At 48.6% G+C, this 23777-nt stretch overlaps 2 protein-coding genes and 1 pseudogene across 4 annotated transcripts in view; all 3 read right to left on the bottom strand.

Annotated features, from left to right (window-relative positions):
- KIF3C (kinesin family member 3C) overlaps positions 1 to 8529 on the bottom strand; it is a 39355-nt gene extending 30826 nt beyond the window's left edge. The window contains exon 1 of one of the 2 annotated variants that reach the window (XM_077843860.1): positions 6283 to 8529. In XM_077843860.1, the coding sequence (XP_077699986.1) occupies positions 6283 to 7830 (1548 nt within the window). In that variant the 5' untranslated portion in view covers positions 7831 to 8529. The remainder of the gene's footprint in view (positions 1 to 6282) is intronic. The other variant, XM_077843859.1, reaches the window with a different exon arrangement.
- The window catches only part of ASXL2 (ASXL transcriptional regulator 2), a 334480-nt gene that overhangs the window by 206205 nt on the left and 104498 nt on the right, over positions 1 to 23777 (bottom strand). The gene's annotated exons all lie outside the window — the stretch shown is intronic.
- LOC144281102 (uncharacterized) lies at positions 20195 to 22626 on the bottom strand (annotated as a pseudogene). The gene is made up of 2 exons (XR_013349553.1): positions 22102 to 22626; positions 20195 to 21732 (listed from the first exon to the last, which is right to left on the bottom strand). The product of XR_013349553.1 is annotated as an uncharacterized LOC144281102 (transcript).

Genomic DNA, 23777 nt, shown 5'->3' with positions numbered 1-23777 from the left:
TCCTCTAGTCCTCAGAACACAAAGAAAACATTATCACAGCCACTTCATCCAGTCTTGTGCTATCTGGGGGCTGGAAATGACGAAGGGCAATTTATAATACACTCCCCCAGCCAATGCATATTGGGAGAAACCCAACACTGGACCAAAAGGCCTGCAGAGCCTTGATGTAACTTGAAGCCCAAAATCTCTGATGGAAATGTATTAGTCTTAAATGCTTCCTGCCTGTCAAATCTTTATATTACAAAATGCCCCCAGCTCGTGATACTTCTGTTAAATGATCACACTGCCGGCGATGAGTATTTAACTGTCCTCTACAGCACTTTCTCCTATTGGAGCTTCTTCTCCACAGAAACCCTGCTGTTCACTCCTCTACCCACCCTCTCCCTCCTTCTCCCTCCCTGCCTTTATATAACTCCACTTCTCTTTTCCCTCTTCCCTGTCCCCTTCTATTTCTTTCCTGTTTTTCTCTCTATTCTCTTCTCTCTTGTCTTATTGTCTTTCTCTAATTGGCCATGAGAGAAAGCTGAAAATTATTTTTTTATTATTGATTGAACATATACATTAAAATCTAAACCCTCTTAATTTTCAAAAAGATAAACTGAGTATTTTATATTTTGCTCTAAAAAAACAGTATTTTGGGGGCACCTGGGAGGCTCAGTCAGTTAAGCATCTGCCTTTGGCTCAGGTCCTGGGATTGAGCCCCACGTAGGGCTCCGTGGGGAGTGGGGAGCCTGTTTCTCCATCTCCCTCTGCCCTTCCCCACCCTTGTGTTTTTTCCCTCTCTCTCTCATATAAATAAATAAAATATTTTTTTAAAAGATTTTATTTATTCATGAGAGACACAGAGAGAGAGAGAGAGAGGGAGAGAGAGAGAGGCAGAGACACAGGCAGAAGGAGAAGAAGCAGGCTCCATGCAGGGAGCCCGACGTGGAACTCGATCCCAGGTCTCCAAGATCAGGCCCTGGGCTGAAGGCAGCGCTAAACCCTTGAGCCACCGGGGTTGCCCAAATAAAATCTTTTTTTTTTAAATAGTATTTTTAACAATTAAAGGCTTTTAGGAGGAAGAGACTTTAAAGACCATCTAGTTCAAAGGCTTTACAGATACATGAATCCCTTTAGAGCAACTCTGACACTCCATTTCTCCTTGAGGACTTCCAGGGATTGCAGCCTGCTACCTCTAGAAGCAGCCCATTTCTAGGTATCCATAAGTTCTTAATATAGGGACACCTGGGTGGCTCAGCGGTTGAGCATCTGCCTTTGCCTCAGGGTGTGATCCCTGCATGGAGCCTGCTTCTCCCTCTGCCTACATCTCTGCCTCTCTCTCTCTGTGTTTCTCATGAATAAATAAATAAAATCTTAAAAAAAAAAAAAGTTCTTAATATTGAGCTTAGTCTGCCCCCCTAATTCCCACCTCCTGGCTACCAGGACAATCTAGGATATAAAAAGAGTGCCATCAGCAGAAAGGCAGTGAGGTGCATATTAGGTTCAAAAAATAGAGGTAGACCAGCTGGTTGTGAGGTGCTCCTATTGGAGTAGCTTGCTTGGGTGGGCAATATTGAGGAGATATATGGCAGCCAGTCTCTGGTAGGTCTTGAATGCCAGACTAAAACATGGTGTTTTTGACTTATCAGGAAGGTGAAGCCAAGTGAAACTGTCCATTAGATTGTAATAAACAGTTGTGCTTACATGCCGGGAACAGTGCAAAGTGCTTTAACATTGATTATCTCATTTAATCCCCTCAATAGAACCAATGTCGGTACTGTTATTACTTCATTTTATAGATGAGGTAACTGAGGTCTTAGAGCTAGTAAGTCACTAAACCCAGGCCTGTCCATGTCTGAGGCACATGATCTAAATATAGCACTCTAAAAAACACAGCCAGCAGAGAGACCAGGATGGGAGACCCTGGGAGAGTCATTTACTAGAGGGAGAGAGTGTCAAGAACAGAAGGCGTGGGTCTCATTTGAGCTCTCTTCTACAGATGGGCCCTCCAATCTCCATCGCTACTCTTGTGCTTGCTCTTAAACTCCACCAATCCATTTCCAGCTGCCCATTGGATTTTGTCACCTCAAATTCCATGGCACAAGCATCTGCCAATTTTCACCACCTTCCTAGCAACCAGTTTCCAAAATGATATTCCTGAATCTTTAGGCATAAAAGAAGATCTATGTGTTAAACCAACCTGGCCTTAATTAGATTTGCCACATACAAATCACCAGGCCTTGGGAGAGTTACTTAACCTCTATGGGCCTTGGTTTTCTCACCTATAAAATGGCAAGAGTAACACCACCACAAGGTGCTTGTGTGGGTGACATTAGATCATTTGTATGTAATATGTAGCATATTGCGGCTGGCATGTAGCAAGTGTTAAGTAAACAGCATTATTATTGTGATTACTGCTGTTTCTGGGGCTTGAAACTCCCTCTTACATATCTTTTTATGGTCAATCCCAATGCTCAGAGGTGGGGGGAAGAAGAGGGAGCCACAGAGTAGACAGTGAAAATTCAATGCAGTTTGTATTCTCTGCGATGATCTCATCCTTTTGGCTGCGGGGGCTACTTCTACAGGGTCTCTTTTCTACACCCACCACAGACAGAGCTGGGCTCCAGCCAGGACCCGCCTGCTCTTCTCCCTCCAGACCTACTTACATGGGGATCAACAGGCAGTGTCTCTTCTACTTCTCTCTAAGGTTGGAGCCTTCGGTGTCATCTGCAGCCCTGACCTCCCTAGATACTCTCTTTTTCTTCTAAGTATCTAGAATCTGAGTTGTACAAATCACCTGGTCCAATCCCTCAAAAAAATAAAGTTCAAAATCAAAGCAGTCATTTAGGAAAATGTCTTGCACAATTAAATATGAGTAAAGTGGGCTTTCTCCCAACCAATCCACACTCTTTCACCAGTCCCCACTGTGGTACGTGCACTGTGCACAAACATTTGAGTTTCACTGTGTCTGATAAGCCCCAGCCCCAGCTTGGGAGTCTGTGACTCCTTCTGCACCCCCTATTGAGCCCCCTGGAGATACCACGTGAGTAAGGGTTGCTAATGATTAGTGAGAAACAGGGCACTGATCACAATCACAAGCCCTCACACATTTGCACACCCTAACATTCCCCCCCCCCCCCCCCCAGCCCCAGGCCCGCAGTGAATGTGGAAGGAGAGATGAAAGGAGACTCCAAGGAGACAGGCAGGGTGTTTGTACACAGTGAGGGGAGAACAAAGGAAACGGGGAGCCTGGGGGTGGCAGGCAGGAAAAGCAGGCAAGCCAGGCAAGCCAGGCTGTAAGATGAGTCAGAGAGTGAATGAGGGCACTAGGTCGTATCAGCTCCCGCTTAGTTGCCCCCAGAGGGTGGTGTGAGCTGGAAGAAGGGTTTGGGGGGAGGCGACTAGGGGAGCTGATGCTGTAACTCAGAAGTGGGAACTGGAGGGGTGTGTTGTGTTTATGGAGCAAAAGCTCAGTTAATTTCCAGGAAGGACCCAAGCTCTCGTCTTCTGAGTTCTCCTAGATCTTTCTTGTCTGGCTTTGCTTCTGGAGCTGTTGGTGAAGCAGTTTGAGATTGGCCAGCGCGGAGAACAGAGTCAAGCTAACAACAAAGATGTCAGTTCCCGACATCACTGGACCCCTGCTTGATTGACGGAAGCCACCCTGTGGCTGCTAATGCCTCTCCGTTTATTTGGTGCTTTCAACTTATTTCAAATGCCCCCTCCTACTAATGATCTCATTTAATCTTGGGCACAAACCTGTGAAATAGGCTGGCCTGGGATTATCTCTAATGTGCTCCTCCCCTCTCTACCCTGGTGATCCCTCAAGAGCCCTCAAATTGTTTCCTCCATCCTAGAAAGATCCAATGCTGAACCAGACAGTGCCTTGTGGGGTATGAAGAAGTTGGGGTCCTCTGTCCAGGCTCCTCTCTGAGCTGCTTGTTGCTGTTTGTCCTGGGCTGGGTGTGACAAGAAGTCACAGGATATGGACTCATTCCCCTCCTGGAATTCCCCAGCCCCCCCACCCTCCCTCTCTAACATCTGAATGCCTGGCACATAATGACCATTTTACTCAGTCCCCAGGGAGATATGTCAGACTTCTCATTAGGTGAATAGAAACCTGAGGCCTAGCGAGGCAAAGGCCTTTGCCCTGAGTCACACAGTGAGCAAACATGGAGGGACAGTGATGACTTGGGAAGAGCACAGGTCTGGGAACATTTGGAGACCTGGGTTCCAGTGGCTCTACCACTCCTCAACTGGGGGCACAGAGATAGTCACTCAACCTCCCCAGTCTTGGTTTCCCTAACTGTCAAATGGGAACAGTAATATCCGTCTCTTGGGGTTGCCCGAGATGAAGACATCAAAGTGTTACATAAAAATGAATTATTCTGATTATCAAGTAGCACAGGTGACATTGGGACTCTGGAGAAATGGAAAGAGGCTGGATTAAGCATAGAGAGTCTGGGATCTCCTTAACTCACCTGTGTGGACCTGGGCAAGTCCAGGCCTCAGTTTCCCTGGGCCTCTGCCAGCTCTGAGGAGGGCTCTGTGGACAATGCCTCTAATATAAGAATTCTGGTGCTGGCTGCCCTGACCTCTTGGTTGTCCTATTAGCTGTGCCCCACATTGCCTTAGATCCAAGAATCTTACTGAGGGAGCCAGTCAGTTCCCAGCAGTGGGAGACCCCATTGTTCCCAATGGGAAGGATCCCCTGGATCCTTCACATCAACTCCTCTACCCATTTCCTCAGGGCTGAAGTGTGCTTCTTTACTGTCTTAGATTCTACTACCTCTCAGCTTTAAGGGGAATGAGGGTGGAGAAGGGAAGTAAGGGGTAAGGGGAGTACCCTTGGTAATGAAACCAATGACAGGTTGGCCCTGTGAGATTTCCCAGTGGACAGCACCAGATTGCCTGGATTCCTTTCCTCCCAGGGAGGGCTGAGTCTAACTGTTCAGCTAACATCTTGCTTCTTCCAGGATGGCCCCAAAGGTGCCAGACACCTGATCCATTGAGGAATCACCTCAGCAGAACCCTTGCTGAGCTCACGGAGGTGAATTAAATATTAAAGATGCAAGGCCAGAGCCCCTGGTGCAGCAGCACGTTCCCATAACACAGACAATGGCATACGGCTCATCTGCCCAGTCTTCTGGCAGCTTAAGCTCTCCCTCCCCAAGCTGGGTTCCCTGCTCCTTAGCCCGCACACTTGTGAGGGCATAAAAAATAGCAATGTTTGGTTCTCCCCAGGAAGTCATCAGCTCCTGTTCCTTGTGTCCTTCCTCTCACCCCCAGTGTTGAGAAATCCATGGACCTGGAAATGACTGGAACACTGAGTTGTGGCATCTGCAGCAATGAAATTTACCAGGTCTGTGGCTGGCCTGGCAGGGGCCCCTGTACCTCAGCCCCACACTGAGGCTTGATGAAAGGAGGAAGCAACTTACACAAAACCACTCAATGAGCGATACCATAGCTGGGCCTAGACTCCAGTTCTCCAGGGTAGAGCCCAGCACTCTCCCCTACCCTCTCTGTGATCTCTGAATCTCCTTCCTAATGCTACCAAGCACTGGGTCCTGCACAGCATGGTTCCCACGGACTGCTTTCGTGGGGAGCAGGGTCCATCCCCAGTCCTGCCTTGCCATCCAAGTCCCAGAAGAGCACAAGGCCCATGTGTTCCAGCTCAGCTCTGCCACTCTGTAGGATGGAACCATGGTCAGGTCACCTCTGAGCCTTAGTTATTCACCTATAAAATGGGGATTTAAGAACCTGTACCCTGGATGGCTAAGGATCAAATGAGATCACGTCTGTGGGGCATTTGGTAAATTGGGAAGTGCTATCCAGATGTCAGGTATCATTAAAATGGTGTGAGGTGTGAAGGTGCTGCAGAGGGAGGAGTTCACAGGGGAGAAGGCCATGCAAGAGACCCCACAGCCAAATGACGCTGAGGACCTGACTGACACTTCAGAGGGCCACCAACAGAGATTGACAGGCAGTCGGGCAGATCGACCCAAGCTCATTGGCTTGAAAGACTCCCTGCCTGCTTTGCTTCGTGTGTGCATGTGTGTGTGTGTGTGTGTGTGTGTGTGTGGTTTGTGTGTTCTCCTCAGTGCTCCTGGAAGGCTCTGCCTGGCAGCCCAGAATCCCAGGAATTCGCCTGGCTGCTCCAGGGGAGTGGTTGGCAGGAGGGCAGTGTGTTGTGCTGAGGAGGACACCTTGCTTCAGGTCAGGTCATAGACCCTCAAAGAAAATCCTGCCAGCCTGGATGCCCATGGGCCTCTCCGGAGTACCCCTGCTCTCCCGGGCCCTTACCTTGTACTTGGCTGCGAGCAGCTCTGTGGCCTGCTGCTCCCGCCTTAGGTCTTCCAGCATCTTCTCCTTTTCCTCCAGCAGCTTCTGCTTCTCCTCACTCACCAGGCTACGGTCATCCTGGATGGCTGCCTTCTCCTCCTCCAGGCGCTCCTTCTGCTCCTGCAGGTAATTCTCCATGTTCTTATCCAAAGCTGACTCCAGGATGGGCTGGGGTGGGCGGTGGTTGTTGTTGTTGTCATCCTCCTCTTCAGCCACCCAGGCCTCTATCACTGACCCCTCCGGGTACCCAGCCGGGGCCGACACAGCCTTCTTCCTGCGGCTGCTCTTCCTCCGGAGCCGCTTTCCCAGCATCCCCTTCTTCTCCAGCTGGGCCTTCAGGCGGGCGATCTCCTCCTGGAATTCCCGCAGCAGCGTGTCCTTGGGATCCTCGTTCACCCGGGGCTTGTTCTTGATGTTCTTGGCCCTGTTGGCAAAGCGCAGGGTGGAGAGGCTCTCGTCGTAGCTGTGAGAAGCTGGCCCCAGAGTGGCCACCATGATGGTCTTGGCGTTCCCCCCCAGAGAGTCTTGGAGCAGCCGGGTCAGCTTGGAGTCCCGGTAGGGGATATGGGTGCTCCTGTTGCCCGCCAGAGCAGCGATCACGTTGCCCAGGGCAGACAGTGAGAGGTTGATTTTGGAGGCTTCCTTGGGCCTCTCTCCACCTCCACCACCACCACCACCACCACCTCCACCGCCGCCACTCCCCGTGGACTGCGCGGCGGTCCCTGCAGCTGTGTTGGGGCCCGCCTTGTTCTGCCTCTCACTGCCAGCCAGGTCCACCAGGTTGAGCTTGCCCACACGGATGTGGTCCTGGCCATCTGAGCCACGCTCGCTGCACTCCACAGTGATGACGAATATGGCATGGGAGCGGGAGCTGACCTCATTCATGTGTGTGCTGCCCACCGCCCGGGTCTGGTTTCCCAGGTTCATCACGTGCTCGATCTCCTTGACATTCTTGGTGACAAAGGAGGAGAGATCCTTGATGTAGACACCGGTCTCGGGGTTCTCCTTCAGTTCTAGCCTCTTGCCAGGCTCCTTGGAGAGCAGGTCTCGAATCTCCTCCTGGTAGATCTCCAGGTAGGAGGCCCGGACCAGGTACTGCTGGTTCTGGGAGCGAGAGATGTGGGTGAAGATATGCTCAAAGGCATTGGGGATGACCCCGCGCAGCTCGGGCTCCACCCAGGTCCCCTGCATGGTGTAGGTCTTGCCAGTGCCCGTCTGGCCATAGGCAAACACCGTGCCATTGAAACCCTGAAGCACCGAGTCTACCAGGGGCCTCACGGTTTCATCGTATAAGTCCGCCTGCTTGGAGCTGGCATCATAAACGGCATCGAAGGTGAAGGACTTGGGCAGCTCCCCGGGGGCAGCGCGGGGGTTCCGCAGGGTCACCTGGCCCAGTTTCACGTCCATGGTCAGGATCTGCTCGTGACCAGCAGCCTCCTCCTTCCGGCTGAGGGGGCGGCACCGAGCCACCACCTTCAGGGCCTCGCTGGCCTTGGTTTTACTGGCCATCTTGCCGCTCCTTCCTTCCTGCCCCCGGGGCCCCTCCGCAGCCTGGGCGGTCCTGCTGGCCTCGCTAGGTCGGGATCAGCGGGGCGGGCCCAGCCCCCAGGCGCGGCGCGGCTCCTCGATCCGCATGCAGCCTCCGAGGGTGGGGATGCTGGGAGGTGGCCCCGCCGCCGCTGCAGTCCGGGCCTCCAGCGCTCTCGGGTCCTCGCCGCCCCGGCCGGGCAGGGAGAATCAGGCCGGGTGCCCCGGCAGCCGCGGGAGCCGTGCCGGCCGAAGGGCAGTGCCCGGAGCCCGCCCCATGCTGGGGCAGAGGGAGCGCTGCTGCCGTAAACAGCGACGGCAACAATGAGATAAAGGAAGAGGAAAATGGGATGGGGGTGGGCGGCGAAGCTGTCTTCTCCTCCTCCTCCTCCTCCTCCTCCTCCTCTAGGGATCCATGGCGGGGGCGGCTGGTCCTGGGCGGCCGGGGGTCCCGGTCCTCCCGAGGGCAGAGGCTCACCTGGAGTCCTCCCCCCGCGCTGGGGGATCATTCATCGCAGCCTGCGCGGCTGCTGCTGCCCCTGCCTCCACCTTCCCCGCCGCTGCCACCGGAGAATGAGAGGAAAACAGAAGGGGATGGGGCGGAGCGGCGGCGGCGAGAGTGATGTTGCCGCCGCGCTGCGGCCCCAGCTAAGCCGCCCGGCTGGGGTGGGGCAAGGGGCGGGGCGCCGGCGGGAGGCAGGCGGGAGGCGGGAGGCGGGAGGCGGGAGGCGCGAGCCCGGCGCGCGGGGCCGGGGTGCAGCGCCCGCTCGCTCCCCGCAGACCCCTCCGGGGGGACGGGCTCGGGGGCCCACCCGGGTCCCGCGCCCAGCAGGCGGGTGCGGCGCAGCCACCGCCCGCCGTCACCCCACGGGCCCGAGCATGCTGGGAACTGTAGTCCTGCCTTTGTTAACGGGGCTCTGGCAGGTTGCGGCCGCCTTCCCCGGTCCGGGAGGCCCCTCCCTCTCGGGCCCGCGACCGAAGACGGACTGCGGAGGGTGCAGCCCACCGGGCCGGGTCGGGGGTTACCATCCCCCGCGCTCGTGGCCCCCGAGGCGCCGTCCTCCGTCTCTCGGCTGCTCCCGCCTTTAAGGGGTGCAGGCGCACAGGTCACCCCTCCCCTTCGGAGCGGTGCCTGGCACCTTGACTCCCAAACGTCTCTCGACTCTGTCCTTCCCTTTCGCCCGCCGGGTTTACTTCTGGCCTTGGGCTTCTCTCCTGGAACCCCTTCCAGCTGCCTCTCTCCTGCGTCCTCCCTGCACTCGCACGCGGCCCCCTCCCTCCTCTTCCGCTGTCGGATACAAGCCCCTCCGACTTCTGACCCCCGCCCGGTTTCCCGGCCTCATCTCCAGGACCCTCCGGGGGAGACTCTGCGTTCCGCTCCCTGCCCTCGCTCCCTCGCTCCCTCGTTCCTTCGAGCACTTCCCCAGCCCCTGCTGAGCCCCAGGCCCCATTCTAGGAGCTGGACCTTCTTGGCCACAAGGGGCTCACATTCGAAGAACCCTGTGTTGTTTACTGCGCTGGCTCTGCCGTGTTGCGTCCTTGTGCCTTTGCCCAGAGGACGTTGTCACCCTTCTATACTTGGTGGCCTGCCACTTGCTTGTGCGGTTCAGGCACTTCGTCTTCTGGGAAGTCTTTCCTGACCAATTTCTTTTCCACAGCAGCAGGAGAGACTGAATTTGCATAAAACAAAGCTTGGGGTTGAACTTGCACTTCTGATCTCCATCCAATGATGTGACTTTGGGCAATCTCTTACCTTGTTCTAGCTGCAATTTCCTCATCTGTTTAAAACGATTGGAGAGCGCCTGGGGGGCTCAGTCAGTTAAACCCCGACTCTTAAAAGCAAACTTTTTTTTTTTTTTAATTTATTTATGATAGTCACAGAGAGAGAGAGAGAGAGGCAGAGACACAGGCAGAGGGAGAAGCAGGCTCCATGCACCGGGAGCCCGACGTGGGATTCGATCCCGGGTCTCCAGGATCGTGCCCTGGGCCAAAGGCAGGCGCCAAACCGCTGCGCCCGCCACCCAGGGATCCCAAACCCCGACTCTTGATTGTGGCTCAGGTCATGATCTCAGGGTTGTGGGATCAAGCCCCTCTCAGCTGTGGGATCAAGCCCCTCTCCGCTCCAGGCTCAGCGAGGAGTCTGCTTGTCCCTCTCCCTCTTCCCCTCCACCTCCCTTGAATAAATAAACAAACAAATAAATAAATAAATAAATAAATTTTAAAAAATGTATCTTTTTAAAAAATAAAACAATTGGAGAAGGGGAGAGGAACAATACTCTATGGAATGGTTGTGAGACTCAGATGAAACAAGGAATGAGCTATTGTGCCAATGAGAAGACTTTTTTATTTTTATTTATTTTTATTTTTTTAAGGATTTATTTATTTATTTATGATAAACAGAGAGAGAGAGAGAGAGAGAGAGGCAGAGACACAGGAGGGAGAAGCAGGCTCCATGCCGAGAGCCTGATGTGGGACTCCATCCCGGGACTCCAGGATTGCACCCTGGGCCAAAGGCAGGCGCTAAACCGCTGAGCCACCCAGGGATCTCCGAGAAGAACTTTTTTTTTTTTTTTTTCGAGAAGAACTTTTTAAAAAGATTTTGTTTTTGAGTAATTTCTACTATACGATCTATCTGAGATCAAGAGCTGCACACTCCACCCATTGAGCCAACCAGTCACCTCTGAGAAGACTTTTTTTTTTTATTTTTATTTTATTTTTTCATGACAGACACAGAGAGAGAGAGGCAGAGACACAGGCAGAGGCGGAAGCAGGCTCCACGCAGGGGGCCTGATGTGGGACTGGATCCTGGGTCTCCAAGATCATACCTCAGGCCAAACCGCTGGGCCATTGGGGTTAGAGAAGTCTTATTTTTAACCAAGCCCTTAATATGGGCTTGTGGTCTGGCTTGGTTCACCTGATAGCTCTGGCTTTCTTGAGTATCCTCAGTAGACCAGGTCCGTGTTTGATGTTTCTTTTTGCAGGTCTCTGTATTTTTCCTCTAGGATATAAGTCAGGTATAATTCCTCAAGTCCAGGGACTAACCCAGTGTCCTACCCATGTTCTACTCTGTAGAGGGCATTGGCACCTGTGGATGAGCCCGAGTTGTCCTTCCTGTCTGAAATCCAGATTGAGGAGGTAGTGTTATCTGAAACCTCGACTGGAAGCTTGAGGCTTAGCTGGAGGCTTGCCTACTTGTGAAGTTTCTTGGCTTTCCCCAACCCTCTCTTTGATCAAGCTCTAAAGCTTCTGATTAACTTGGCTTTTGGACCGATTACTAGGTGAGGTTTTGGCTTTGTAGACTAACCTCTCTTGGCTCTGGCAACTTGGCTTCTGGATAGACTGACCATTTGGCTCTTAGAATATTTTCTTGTTGTACTTGGCTTTGGTTTTTGGACTACGTTTTCTCTGCTTTGGCTAACTCACCTGATGCTGTGGTGCTGCTGGAGGAAAGGGCTTCTGGCCCTGTTCCCCTCCACTTGATACCACCACCCGGCAGGCACTTCCCCAGATCCTCCTGTTTGGGAGGGAGATTGGAATCCCATTGCTCACAAGATGTGTGATTTTGAGTAAAAGTAAAACGTCTCTGAATAGCTTATTTTCTCAGTGGGAAGAGTGAAGATAGGAATTCTACTGTTACTCACAGGGTTTATTTACATGAGTATTAAATGAGATAATATAAAAACTCCCAGGATGTAGAAGGCATTCAAGAAATCATAGTTTTTCTTCCTTTTGTCCCTCAAATTCAAGGCCGTTCACATCCTGTGTTTCCTTTTTCAGCATCTTCATCAGCCACTCTTCCTTCCCTCTCTGTTCCACACTCAAGTCTCTAGCTACTTGGGTTTGCTTTAAGTCTTCTAAGCACACCACAGTTTGGGGCACCTCCATATGCCTTTGCTGGTGCTACATCTCTGTTGGCAATGTTCTTCTAATTTTGTTCCTGTCTACACAGCTTCATCTTCTATTCGTTCTGCAACTCAATATGGCTTCTCCTACCACTGTTCAATACAGATGCTTCTTGCAAAGGGTATCAGGAACCCCATGGTGCCAATTCTAGAGGGCCCCTTTCAGTAGGAGTCTTTGACATAACCCACTTCTTCTTTCTTTAGCAAACTCTCACTCACTTTCTGTGGTTTTCAACTACGACACTTTTCTAGTTTTCCTCCTCAAGCTCTCCTGAGTTCTGGTTGCTCAGTTTCAATCTCCCTAACTAATTGGCCTCCTTCAACTCTAACATTAAATAGTGTCGGTTAAGGTCCTAAGCCCTCTTTTTCTTTCAATGGCACTCTATGATGACCCCTATAGCTCATGACTTCAACTAATGTCAAAATGATTTCTAAATTGGTATTCCAGCCCAGACTTCTCTGAGCTCCGAATCTTTATATCCAATTCTTTAATGAACATCGCCACTTGGATGGCTCTCATGCCCCTGAAATTCTACTTGTGCACACTGAACCCATCATCCTTCTTCCAAACTTTGTCCTCCAAGAATGTCCCTGTAAACAGTTCTTTCCCCATCCTCAGTATATTCCTCCGAACACCAAATCCTATCAACTCAACTTCCATAATATTTGTCAAAACTACCAACTTCTCTACTTCTACAGCCAATATCATGACACAAACCACCACCTTCTCTGGCCTGGCATCCTACACTAGCCTCCAGTCTGGTCTCCCTAGGTATGTCCTTGCCTCCCCTCACCCATTCTTTGCTAAATAGTCTTTTAAAGATACATGTCTGATCATGTCACCCCATTCTTAAAACCTTGTAATGCTCTTCATTGAGCATGAGTTAAAGTCCAAGTCCTAAACATAACCCCCAACTACCTATATAATCTGGTACCTGCCATATCTCCTGTCACATCTCATGCCACTCTTCACCTTCTCCCTGGGCTCTAGTTACAATGGTCTTTTCCAGTTCCCCTCCAATCTCCTACCACAAGGCACTTACACAGGGTCTGTTTCTGCTACATAGAACATTCATCCTCACCATCTTTCCCTAGATCCCTGCTCTTCATCTTTCAGCTCTCAGTTTGAATGTCAATTCCTAAGGGTATATTTCTTGACTTTCCCACCTAATTTATATCTCTTTGTAATTTGTTCTTATTGTTCCCTTTACTTTCTTTCATAGAATTTAGCATACTTGTAATTCGATAATTATTTGCCCACTTTTGTTGCTCTGTGAAAATATAACATGACTGTTTCATTCATTTTCTCTTCTTTTTAAAAAATTTTTGTTTAGGGCAGCCCGGGTGGCTCAGTGGCTTAGCGCTGCCTTCAGCCCAGGGCCTGATCCTGGAGATCCAGGATCGAGTCCCATGTCAGGCTCCCTGCATGGAGCCTGCTTCTCCCTCTGCCTGTGTCTCTGCCTCTCTCTCTCTCTCTCTGTGTGTGTCTCTCATGAATAAATAAAATCTTTAAAAAATTTTTGTTTAAAGATTTTACTTGTTTGACAGAGAGAAAGCATGTGAGAGAGAGTGAGAGAGCACAAGAAGGGAGAACAGCAGGCAGAGGGAGAAGCAGGCTCCCCACTGAGCAGAGAGCTGGACCCTGGGATCATGACCTGAGTTGAAGGCACACGCTTAACTGACTGAGCCACCCAGGCACCCCCATTTTCTTTTTTTTCTAGGTAAACTCTATGCCCAACGTGGAGCTCAAACTCATGACGCAGGATCAAGAGTTGCATGCTCTCTCAATTGAGCTGGTCAGGTGCCTCTGTTTTGTTCATTCTTGTATTCACAATGACTAGTCCAGTTCCTGGCACATAGCATGTGCTCAGTATATGTTTATAAATAAATGAAATAAATGAAAGCCTTGTATGAATATCACTTCTTCTGGGAAGCCTTCTTTGCCTTCCCTAATTCTTTCTATTCTGAATAATATTTTCTTTCCTCATAATTCTATAGCTTGTTGTTTAATTAGCCTTATAGTACTCATGGCAGTCTACCTTGTTGTACTATGGTTCCCTGAGTCTGTCTCCCTCCCCATAAAATGTGCCTCATGAAGACAGGAGCTATGCTCTTTTTTTTTTTTTTTTAGATGTTATTTATTTATTTGAGAGAAAGTGAGAGAGAGAAAGCAAAAGTGAGGGGGAGAGAGAGAGGGAGAGGGAGAAGTAGGCTCTCCATTGAGCAGGACTCTGGGATCATGACCAGATCCAAAGGCAGATGCCTAACTGATTGAACCACCTAGGCGACCCAGGAGCTATGCTCTTTATCTCTGTGTCTCCTTTCCTCACACTTAGCCTGATACTATATTCACTTAAGTTCACCAAAATCAGTTGTGAAGCAAATGAATGAATAAATGTTCCAAGACCTTCAGGGCAAGGAAATGAGGAGACAAGACAAAGAAGGGGTGGTAAAAAATGAAAACAAAAACAAAAAGAAACACCCTTATATTTGTAGAATGATTTACAGTTAACAACGTGTTATCACCTTTATTTCTCACTTAATCCCCACGTCAACCCTGAGAGGGCAAATATTAATATCTCCACATTCAAAGGAGGACTCCAAGCTTCAGGCTAAGTGACCAGAGAAGGGACACCCCGCCATCAAATGGCACAGTCTTCAGACTCCAAACCATCAACCCGAGTGGTCTGTCTCCTGTGTCACAAGGCAAGCTTCCTGTGGACATGGCAAAATGGTTGCTTCTCAGTCCTGGTTTGAATATGAGTCTCATAGGAGTTCAGACCCATTGTTGGCTTGGTGGGAGGAAGAAACTTCCTTCACTGTTTTCTGTGACAATGACCATTCTTTCTCAGGGGATTCCCATCCCAGCATCTTCTTCCAGTGTGGTCCCAGTAACCAGTCAGCATGAGATGATATCAAGAAGGCAATTTTAGCTCCTTAGTAATTCTGGAGCCTGCAAATTTTCAGACACAAGTTATTCAGGGTTTGGGGTTACCCTGCAAAACCAAGTTCTGCCAGCAGAGGGAGATATGACTATGTGACAGAGTCACTGGCGCAGCTCCAAGTCTGGGATCCGTCACTGTGAGATTATCTAACTCAAGAGATCCCTGGCTGTGTCCAAGTCTACATTAATAGCAGTTCCTCTTTCCCCAACAGTTTGTTTTCTCCTTTGTCTGCTGTATTTTCTGGTAAATAGGAGTTGAGTTAACTCCCCATCCCCACCAAAATATAGAAAAATCTGAAAATTAAAAAAATCTAAATATTAAAAAAAAAAAAACACTGTCCTTAGTAGCTACCCTTTATTGGACACCTCATAGGTGGATTACAGAATGTTTATCTAACTTTCACATTAATTTAGATGGTACCTGGCAGTCCGGGGACTTGAGCTGAATGTCTCCAACTCCAGAGTGGGTGCTCTTTCTATCACTTTGTACTGGGCCCCAAGGCTCTGATTTCAAATGGCCCCCTACCTGGATCAGCTCCACCTTCTTTCAATGCCCCCCCCCCCCCCACTTGCAGCGTATTAACTCCTGTCTCTCCAGTAAACACTTTCTTGCTTTCTCCAAGCCCGGGGCAGGGCAGAGGGATTGGGGCGAGGGGTGAGGTACTTTCTTTCTTTCCTTACCTTCTGTAGCCATTCCTACTCTGTAATTAGCAGCGGCTGGTTTAATGGTGTAATCCATCCATTGATGAAAATATTCTGTTTCCCCAACTGAATTTCTTCTACTTCTCCATTCTTGAATTTCTTGTTACAAAAATACTTTAAGAACATGTTTTGTTTTGTTTTCCTAAGATTTTTATTATTTTATTTTATTTATTTAGGGAGGAGAAAGTGTGAGGGTGCAAGTGGTGGGGGAGGGGGGCAGAGGGAGAGGGAGAGAAAGATTCTCAAGTAGATTTCAGTTGAGTGCAGAGCCCAACATGGGGCTCCATCTCACAAACCTGAGATCACGACTTGAGTCAAAATCAAGAGTTGGTCACTTAACTGACTGAGACATCCAGGCACCCTTAAAGATTTTATTTATTTATTATCTATTTATTTATTTTTAAATATTTTATTTATTCAAGAGAGACACAGAGAGAGAGAGAGGCAGAGACATAGGCAAAGGGAGAAGCAGGTTCTATGCAGGGAGCCCAATGTGGGACTCGATCTCAGGACTCCAGGATCATGCCCTGGGCTGAAGTGAGTCACTCAACCACTGAGCCACCCAGGCATCCCAAAAGATTTTATTTTTAAGTAATTTTTACACCCAGCATGGGGCCTGAACTTACAACCCCGAGATCAAGAGTTGCATGCTCCTCCACCTGAGCCAGCCAGGTGCCCCAAGAACATGTTTTAAAGAGTTTTGACTGTACCATATATAGAATTGTGTATCCTAATTTTTAAAAAATATACACATTATCAGGGTGCCTGGGTGGTGCAGTTGACTAAGCCTCTCACTCTTGGTCATGATCTTAGGGTCATGAGATCGAGCCCTAGGTGGGGCTCCACGCTAAGCAGAGAATCTGCTTGAGTTTCTCTCTCCCTCTTCCTCTGCTCCTCCCTCCTTCACATGCACTCTCTCTCACTGAAATAAATAAATCTTAAAATGCACACCCACACACATACACACACTATCAACTGTTTTTCTGCTTACTCTCGGTGCAATCTATCCACAAATCCTACCTGAGTTCTACCCATCAAATCTACCGATCTTGACTCCAACATACTGTGTGCTACCACCACTGCCACCGTGGTCCATGCCACCTTCATCCGTCGCCTGGACACTGCAGCGGCATTTTAACAGGAATCCCTGCTTCCACTTCCCTACTTCCCCTTCTCTGTAGAACAGCCAAAAATCTTTCTTCTAAACTATAGATCAAATCATACCACTTCCTGCTCACAACCTCCTGATGGCCTCTCATTGCTCTCAGAATAAACTCCAAAGTCCCTTGCCTGGGCACGTGGCCTTCCATGGTGGGTCTCTAGTTACTTCTCCCATTTCATGTATTCATCCTCTCTCCTTGCTGCACTCTGACTCAGTAACACTGGCCTCCCTGTTCTGCAGTACTCCCAAGCACATTCCAGTCATAGGGCCTGTGCACTTGCTCTTTCTTCTGCCCGCGGGCTTTCCCTCCCGTGGCTGCACAGGGCCTCTCTCCTCCACTTCATTCACTTGTGTTTTCAAATCCATTAGAATGCAAGCAGCATGAAAGAATTTGATTCTCTATTCCAGTGCTTAGAAGTACGCCTGATTCATAAGCCCTCAGGAAATATTTGTTTAATAAATAAATGGTGGGCGCCTGGGTGGCTCAGTCAGTTGAGCGTCTGACTCTTGGTTTCAGCTCAGGTCTTGATCTCATGGGTCATGGGATGGAGCCCCTACTTCCGGCTCCGTGCTCAGCTTGAGCCTCTGTCCCTCCCCCCACTGGTTAGTGTGCATGCTCAAGCTCTCTCTCAAATAAATAAATATATCTTTAAAAATTAAATAAGTGAATGTAGTTATTAATAGCCTTTACAATAATCATATTTCAAAAGATTTTATTTATTTATTCATGAGAGACCCAGAGAGAGGCAGAGACACCCTGTACGGAACTTGATCCCAGGACCGCAGGACCACAACCCGAGCCAAAGGCAGATGCTCAACCACCAAGCCACCCAGGCATCCCTACAATAGTCATTTTGAATGGCTGCTTATCTTTCTTTTTTCTATTTTTTTCTTCTATTTTCTTTTGAATGGCTGCTTATCTTAATGTAAACTTGATTTTACTATGAAATATTAGGTTGAGCCATCTGAAATTGCCATTTTGGAGGTTAAAAATGGTTGATATTGGCAATTTCACATAGTTCAATCGAATAAAACACATTCAGAAAGTTGTATTACATGAATATACCACTTAAAAATGCCCCCAAAATACCAAAAAGAAAAACCAAACCCATCATCCCTTGTGCCAAAAAAATACCCCCCCCAAACCACCATCCCTTGTGCCAACCATCCAAGCTAAACAGAGGACATTGCCAGCATCCCAGTAGTCCCCTGCAGGACCCTCTGCAGTCACATTTCTCTCCTTTCTCCGTAAGGTAAGCACTCCTGATTTTATAATGTTCATTTGCTTGCTTTTCTTTTTCTTTTATCATCTAAAGAGTACGGTTTTCTTTTGCCTGTTTTTTAAAGTAAACTCTACACTCACTGTGGATCTTGAACTCACAACCCTGAGATTGAGAATCACATGCTCTACCAACTGAGCCAGCCAGTTTTTGAGGTTTATATAATTCATATAGTGTGCATTCTTTTGTAAGGGGCTTTTTTTCTTGTTTCTTTTATTTGATAGACTCATCTATGTTGTTGTGTCTGTTGTGTATAGTGTTATTACTGTATAATATTTCATTGTATGACTATACCACCTATCATCTACTCATTTTTTTTTATCTACTCATTTTTAAACAAGATTTACTTATTTATTTTAGAGCCAGAGACCAAGAGAGCACTAGAGGAGGGAGGGGTAGGGGGAGAGAGAATCCTCAAGTAGACTTCCCACTGAGCATGGAGCCTGACATGGAGCTGATCCCAGGACCCTGAGATCATGACCTGAGCCAAAGTTGAGAGCCAGATACCTAACCAACTGAGCCACACTGCTGCCCCCAAATTACCATTTGGGTTATTTCCAATTTGGAGTTATTATAGGTTATGACGCTATGAGCATTCTTATTTATGTCTCCTGTGTGCATTGAGCCCGTTTCCCTTGCGTATGTCCCTAGGAGTGGAATTGCTGGGACATAGAGAATGCAAGTTTCAATTTCAGTAGATGATGTCAAACTGTTTACCAAACTGGATGTAAAAGGTTACACTGATAACAGTGTATGAGAGTTCCAGTTGCTTCAGAAGAACCGAAACTTAATATTGACATTCTTTGTTTTAGATACTTGGTATCCCACTATGCCTTTAATTTGGATTTCTTGGAGATGACAAAGTTAAACATGTTTTCATATGTCTGCTGACATTTCATATCTTCTCCCATGAATTACCTACCCCTTCATATCTCTTGCTCATTTTTTAAAAGATTTTACTTTTAAGTTATCTCAGTGCCCAACATCGAGCTCGAACTCACAACCCTGAGATCAAAAGTTCATGCTCTTCCAACTGAGCCAGCCAGGTGCCCCTCTTGCTCACTTTTCTGCTGAATTATCTGTCTTGTTCTTATTGCTTTATAGGAGTTTATTATTTATTTATTTATTTATTTATTTATTTATTTATTATATTTTATTTATTTATGAGAGACACAAAGAGAGATGCAGAGACACAGGCAAAGGGAGAAGCAGGCTCCATCCAGGGAGCCCATGTGGGACTCGATCCTGGGACTCTGGGATCATGCCCTGGGCTGAAGGCAGACTAACCACTGAGCCACCAGGTGTCCTTATAGGAGTTATTTTATATTCTGGCTTTGAAACTTCTATTGCTTATGTGTGCTGCAAGTATCTTCTCTGTGGCTTGACATTTCATTCTTTTTATGGTGTTTCTTATATTTAGGATTCCTTAAATTGAATACAGACATACTTTTCCATCTTTCTCTTTGATTAGCACTTTTCCTGTTTTGCTTTAAAACTCTTTCTATACCCAAGGTCACAAAGAAATTCTTCTATATTCTTTTCTTTTTAGAGTTTATTTATTCATGATAGACACAGAAAGAGAGAGAGAGAGAGAGACAGGCAGAGGGAGAAGAAGACTTCTCACAGGGAGCCCCATGCGGAACTCAATTTCTGGACTTGGGATCACACCCCGAGCTGAAGGCAGATGTTCAACCGCTGAGCCACCCAGGCGTCCCTCGTATATTATTTTCTAAAAGTTTTATTGTTTTATTTTTTTGTACCCTAAAATATTTGACAATTTTATGCAGGATCCACCAAAGTTTGGGTGTTTACTATTTAACAGCATAACTGGGACGCCTGGGTGGCTTAGCAGTTTAGCACCGCCTTCAGCTTAGGGCGTGATCCTGGAGTCCTGGGATCGGGTCCCACATCCGGCTCCCTGCATGGAGCCTGCTTCTCCCTCTGCCTGTGTCTCTGCCCCCCCCCCCCTCTGTCTCTCATGAATAAATAAATAAAATCATTAAAAGAAATAAAATTGCGGGGACCCCTGGGTGGCTCAGCGGTTTGGCGCTTGCCTTTGGCCCAGAGCGCGATCCTGGAGTAAGGGATCAGGTCTCACATCGGGCTCCTTGCATGGAGCCTGCTTCTCCCTCTGCCTGTGTCTCTGCCTCTCTCTCTCTCTCTCTCTCTCTCTCTGTGTCTATCATAAATACATAAGTAAATAGGGATCCCTGGGTGGCGCAGCGGTTTAGCGCCTGCCTTTGCCCCAGGGCGCGATCCTGGAGACCCGGGATGGAGTCCCACGTCAGGCTCCCTGCATGGAGCCTGCTTCTCCTTCTGCCTGTGTCTCTGCCTCTCTCTCTCTCTGCGACTATCATAAATAAATAAAAATTAAAAAAAATAAGTAAATAAATAAATAAATCTTTTTTAAAAATTGCTTGTTTTTTAAAAAAATAACAGCATAACTGACCAAGGTCTAAAGATGTGAAATTACCATGTTCGAGAAATTGGGAGGAATCACCCTATAAACTCACTAGACAGTATGTGATAAGAAGAGTGTACACTTTATCATAGAAGACCTGTCTGTACATAGTAGTTGCTTCAAAAAGCCATTCGACAGTGAGAGACTCCTAACTCCGGGAAACAAAGGGTTGCGGAAGGGGAGTGGGTGGGGGGATGCCACCCAGTCACAGGTACTGAGGAGGGGACTTGATGGGATGAGCACTGGATGTTATGCTATATGTTGGCAAATTGAATATAAATTTAAAAAGTAATGAAAAAAAGCCATTCGATCTTCTCTTGCTTATAAAAATGCTGTTCTAAAATAAAATAAAATAAAATAAAATAAAATAAAAATAAAAATAAAAATGCTGTTCCAGGGGCAGTCCGGGTGGCTCAGCGGTTTAGCGCAGCCTTCGGCCCAGGGCCTGATTCTGGAGATCTGGGATCGAATCCCACGACGGGCTCCCTGCATGGAGCCTGCTTCTCCCTCTGCCTGTGTCTCTGCCTCTCTCTCTCTCTCTCTCTGTCTCTCATGAATAAATAAATAACATCTTAAAAAAAAAATGCTGTTCCAAATTTCAGTGTAAAATAGCAAGCTTCTACTCTTTAGTGTGGCTGATATCTTGTCTTCATCTGCCGGTTCTTCTGCCCCAGCCTGTGTCATGAGGTCTGCAATGTTTTTCTCCAGGTCGTCAGTGGGACTCCTCATGCCATCAGTTCTTTCCCACGATCTAGTCAGACATAGTCCGACATTTATCTTGCATCTGTTGCAGGAGTGTCTACACCACCAGGGTGAGATCCTTCGGGTGCTGGGGTCAGTCTCCACCATCTGTCCCATTCCTAGCTTGGCAGTGAAGTCTCAACCACCACTGAATGAAGCTGAACTGAAGCTCTAAAAACATTATTGTTTTAAACAGTGGCTTAACTTTATAATTTATTTTAGGTCATAATTTATTTCAGATCATTCTCCCTGTTGTTGCATGTAGGGTGATCTTTTTGTGTGTGCTTGTGTTTTTTTGTTTTTTTTTTTTAAGATTTTATTTATTTATTTGACAAAGAGAGCACAAGCAGGGGGAGCGGCAGAGGGAGAGGCAGGTTCCCGGCTGAGCCTGGAGCCTGATGCAGGGCTTGATCCCAGGACCCAGGGATCATGACCTACGCCGAAGCCAGACGCCCAACCCACTGAGCCACCCAGGCGCCGCATTGTTTTCTTTTTTCAAACACTATTTTAAATGTTGTGGGAACAGCTTCATCCAAGCCCCCTGGGACTCAGGAAGAGGAAATGAGGGTGAGGTGGGCTGGGAGGTGTTGCCCACTAACATTCTAGCCTTGCTCTGCCTCCTGAATTCCAGATGGTTCTCCCGATGATGCCTGTCAGCCAAGCCCACTGTCATCACCGAAGTTGGGAGGTGCCTACAGGGGAAAGTCAGGAGACCGGGGTTGAGGTGAAACTCTGGCCACTCTGACATTTAACCTCGACAGCAAAAGCCCCGGACTCCCTTTGCCTCATCCAACCCCCACCACCCCCACGTGTGAAGATCAAGGCACAGAATCCTGTATCTGCAGACGGCCCCGCTGGTGTCCTTTCCCCTGGTCCACCGCCACCAATCGGCAGTCAGACCAAGGTCCTGGCTTTTGCATCCTGGAATGTTGCAGGGGCGGTTTCCTGGTGTGATTCACAAACTACAGGAATGTTTCAGTCTGACCCAGACACTGGCTTGGGGGAGGGGGACACACCCGGAAGCGTCCTCAGCCTCTTCCCCATCCCCAGGGGATCTCTACCTTTCTGAGCTCCTCCTGGTGTCTCTCATCCTGGAGGGTTATCGGGTCCCCCCCTTGAGAGGGCACTCACGCCATCCTCTTGCTGCTTCTCCTGCGATGCTGTGTCTCCCACTGGGAGTGACGACACAGGGAGCATGCGTGGGTTTCTCTGCCTCTCCCCAGCCGGGGAGGCTGGACACCGAATACACTCTCTGGCAGTGACAGGGAGCCACCAAATGGTGTTTGGAGGAAGGATTCCAAAGTGGTCCCACACGCACACCTCTGGCCTGACTTGGCTCCCTGCTGTCACAGAGGAGTGACGAAGGAGCCAGGGCCAACTCCCACAGGCCAGGGCAAGTAGATTTTCAAAACCCAAGCCTGTCTCTCTGGTAAAGGCTCAAGTGTCCTCTGCAATAGTTCCATCCAAAGGCCATGCTAACTGCCGAAGTTAATCCCCTAAGAAGATCCTGTCTGTACCTTCCGATGGTTTAGAATCTAAAGAGAATGACAGCTGTTTTGAGCTGGGAGCAGAGTGGCCCCAAGAGCTGGGAGCAGGCTCTGGGCCCGAGTCAGGAAACCTGAGCTCAGGCCTGGCTCGGCCACCGTGTGCCCCGTGACACTGGGCCTCCTGGTGACTTCACCCCTCTGAGCCTGTGCCCTGATATGCCCAGCAAGGGGCAGCCCTGCCCAGCCACTCAGGCAACAGAGTCAGAAAAGTGACACAATTAATATAAAAGTACTTCGAAAAGCGTAAAGTGTTGTAATGATATGAGGGTTCTTAGAAAAGGGCTGAGAGATGAAAGGGGTAGGCCGCTGACCCTTCTCAAGGTATTTTATACAGTAGTTGGAACAATCCTTTATTTGTTCAGTACTTGAGAATTCACAAAGGGTTTCTAGGTTCTTTATCTCACCTGAGCCACACAATAACCAGCAAAGCAGGGCAGGGATCATTCTCTCTGAACACTGAGCAGGTGGAGAAAAGAAGGCTTAGAGACTGATTTTCCTATGGTCCTACAGTCATAGAGCCAGGACTAAAACCCCCTTTTTGTAGGTCTCTATGCTCCTTAGGATAGGCCCATTTTGGTGCTCCCTGTTTCAGTTGCTGCAACCCCATGGGGCAATTTCCCACAAGACTTGTGAACACATCCTAGCAGGCCCCAGAACCCCCATATGGCTGAAAGGGGTGGGGAGGTAGCGGAGAGAGTAAAGAAGGCTGTGGTTATCTTATGAGCAATGGGAAGTTACTAAAAGCGGGGAAATACTGTGATCAGAGCTGTGTTCTGTTAAAAAATGCTTTCCTTCTCCACCTCTTTCTTCCTTATGGGCTCCTTCTTTTCTCCTTCTCCCCTCTTCTTTCTCCCTCTCCTCTTTATTCTTCGTTTACTTTGTATAATTCCCCAGTAAGAGAAGGAAAGGAAAATTCTGGGACCTTCCATCACCAACCTTTAGGTATTTAACCGTCTGGAGCCCTAATTGCCTGGCTCCTTGCATTTATAGGATGCCAGGGTCCTGCCCAGAGACTCCCCTTTGCAGGGAGTGCTTCACGCTCCAGGAGCAAGGCCAGGATTCAGTGAAGGAATTCGAGATAGCAGGCATGTTCGACAGGCTGGAACCAGGTCCCTGGGTTCTTCCCTGGCCTTCTGGAAAGAGCCTTGTCTCAAGAACTGCCTGAAGTGGCCCAGAACCTGAGATCCTGG

Source organism: Canis aureus, chromosome 12, assembly GCF_053574225.1.
Source record: "Canis aureus isolate CA01 chromosome 12, VMU_Caureus_v.1.0, whole genome shotgun sequence".
NCBI lineage: Eukaryota > Metazoa > Chordata > Mammalia > Carnivora > Canidae > Canis > Canis aureus.
The sequence above is the reverse complement of the archived record's forward strand: the minus strand, read 5'-3'. Positions and strand labels throughout refer to the sequence as shown.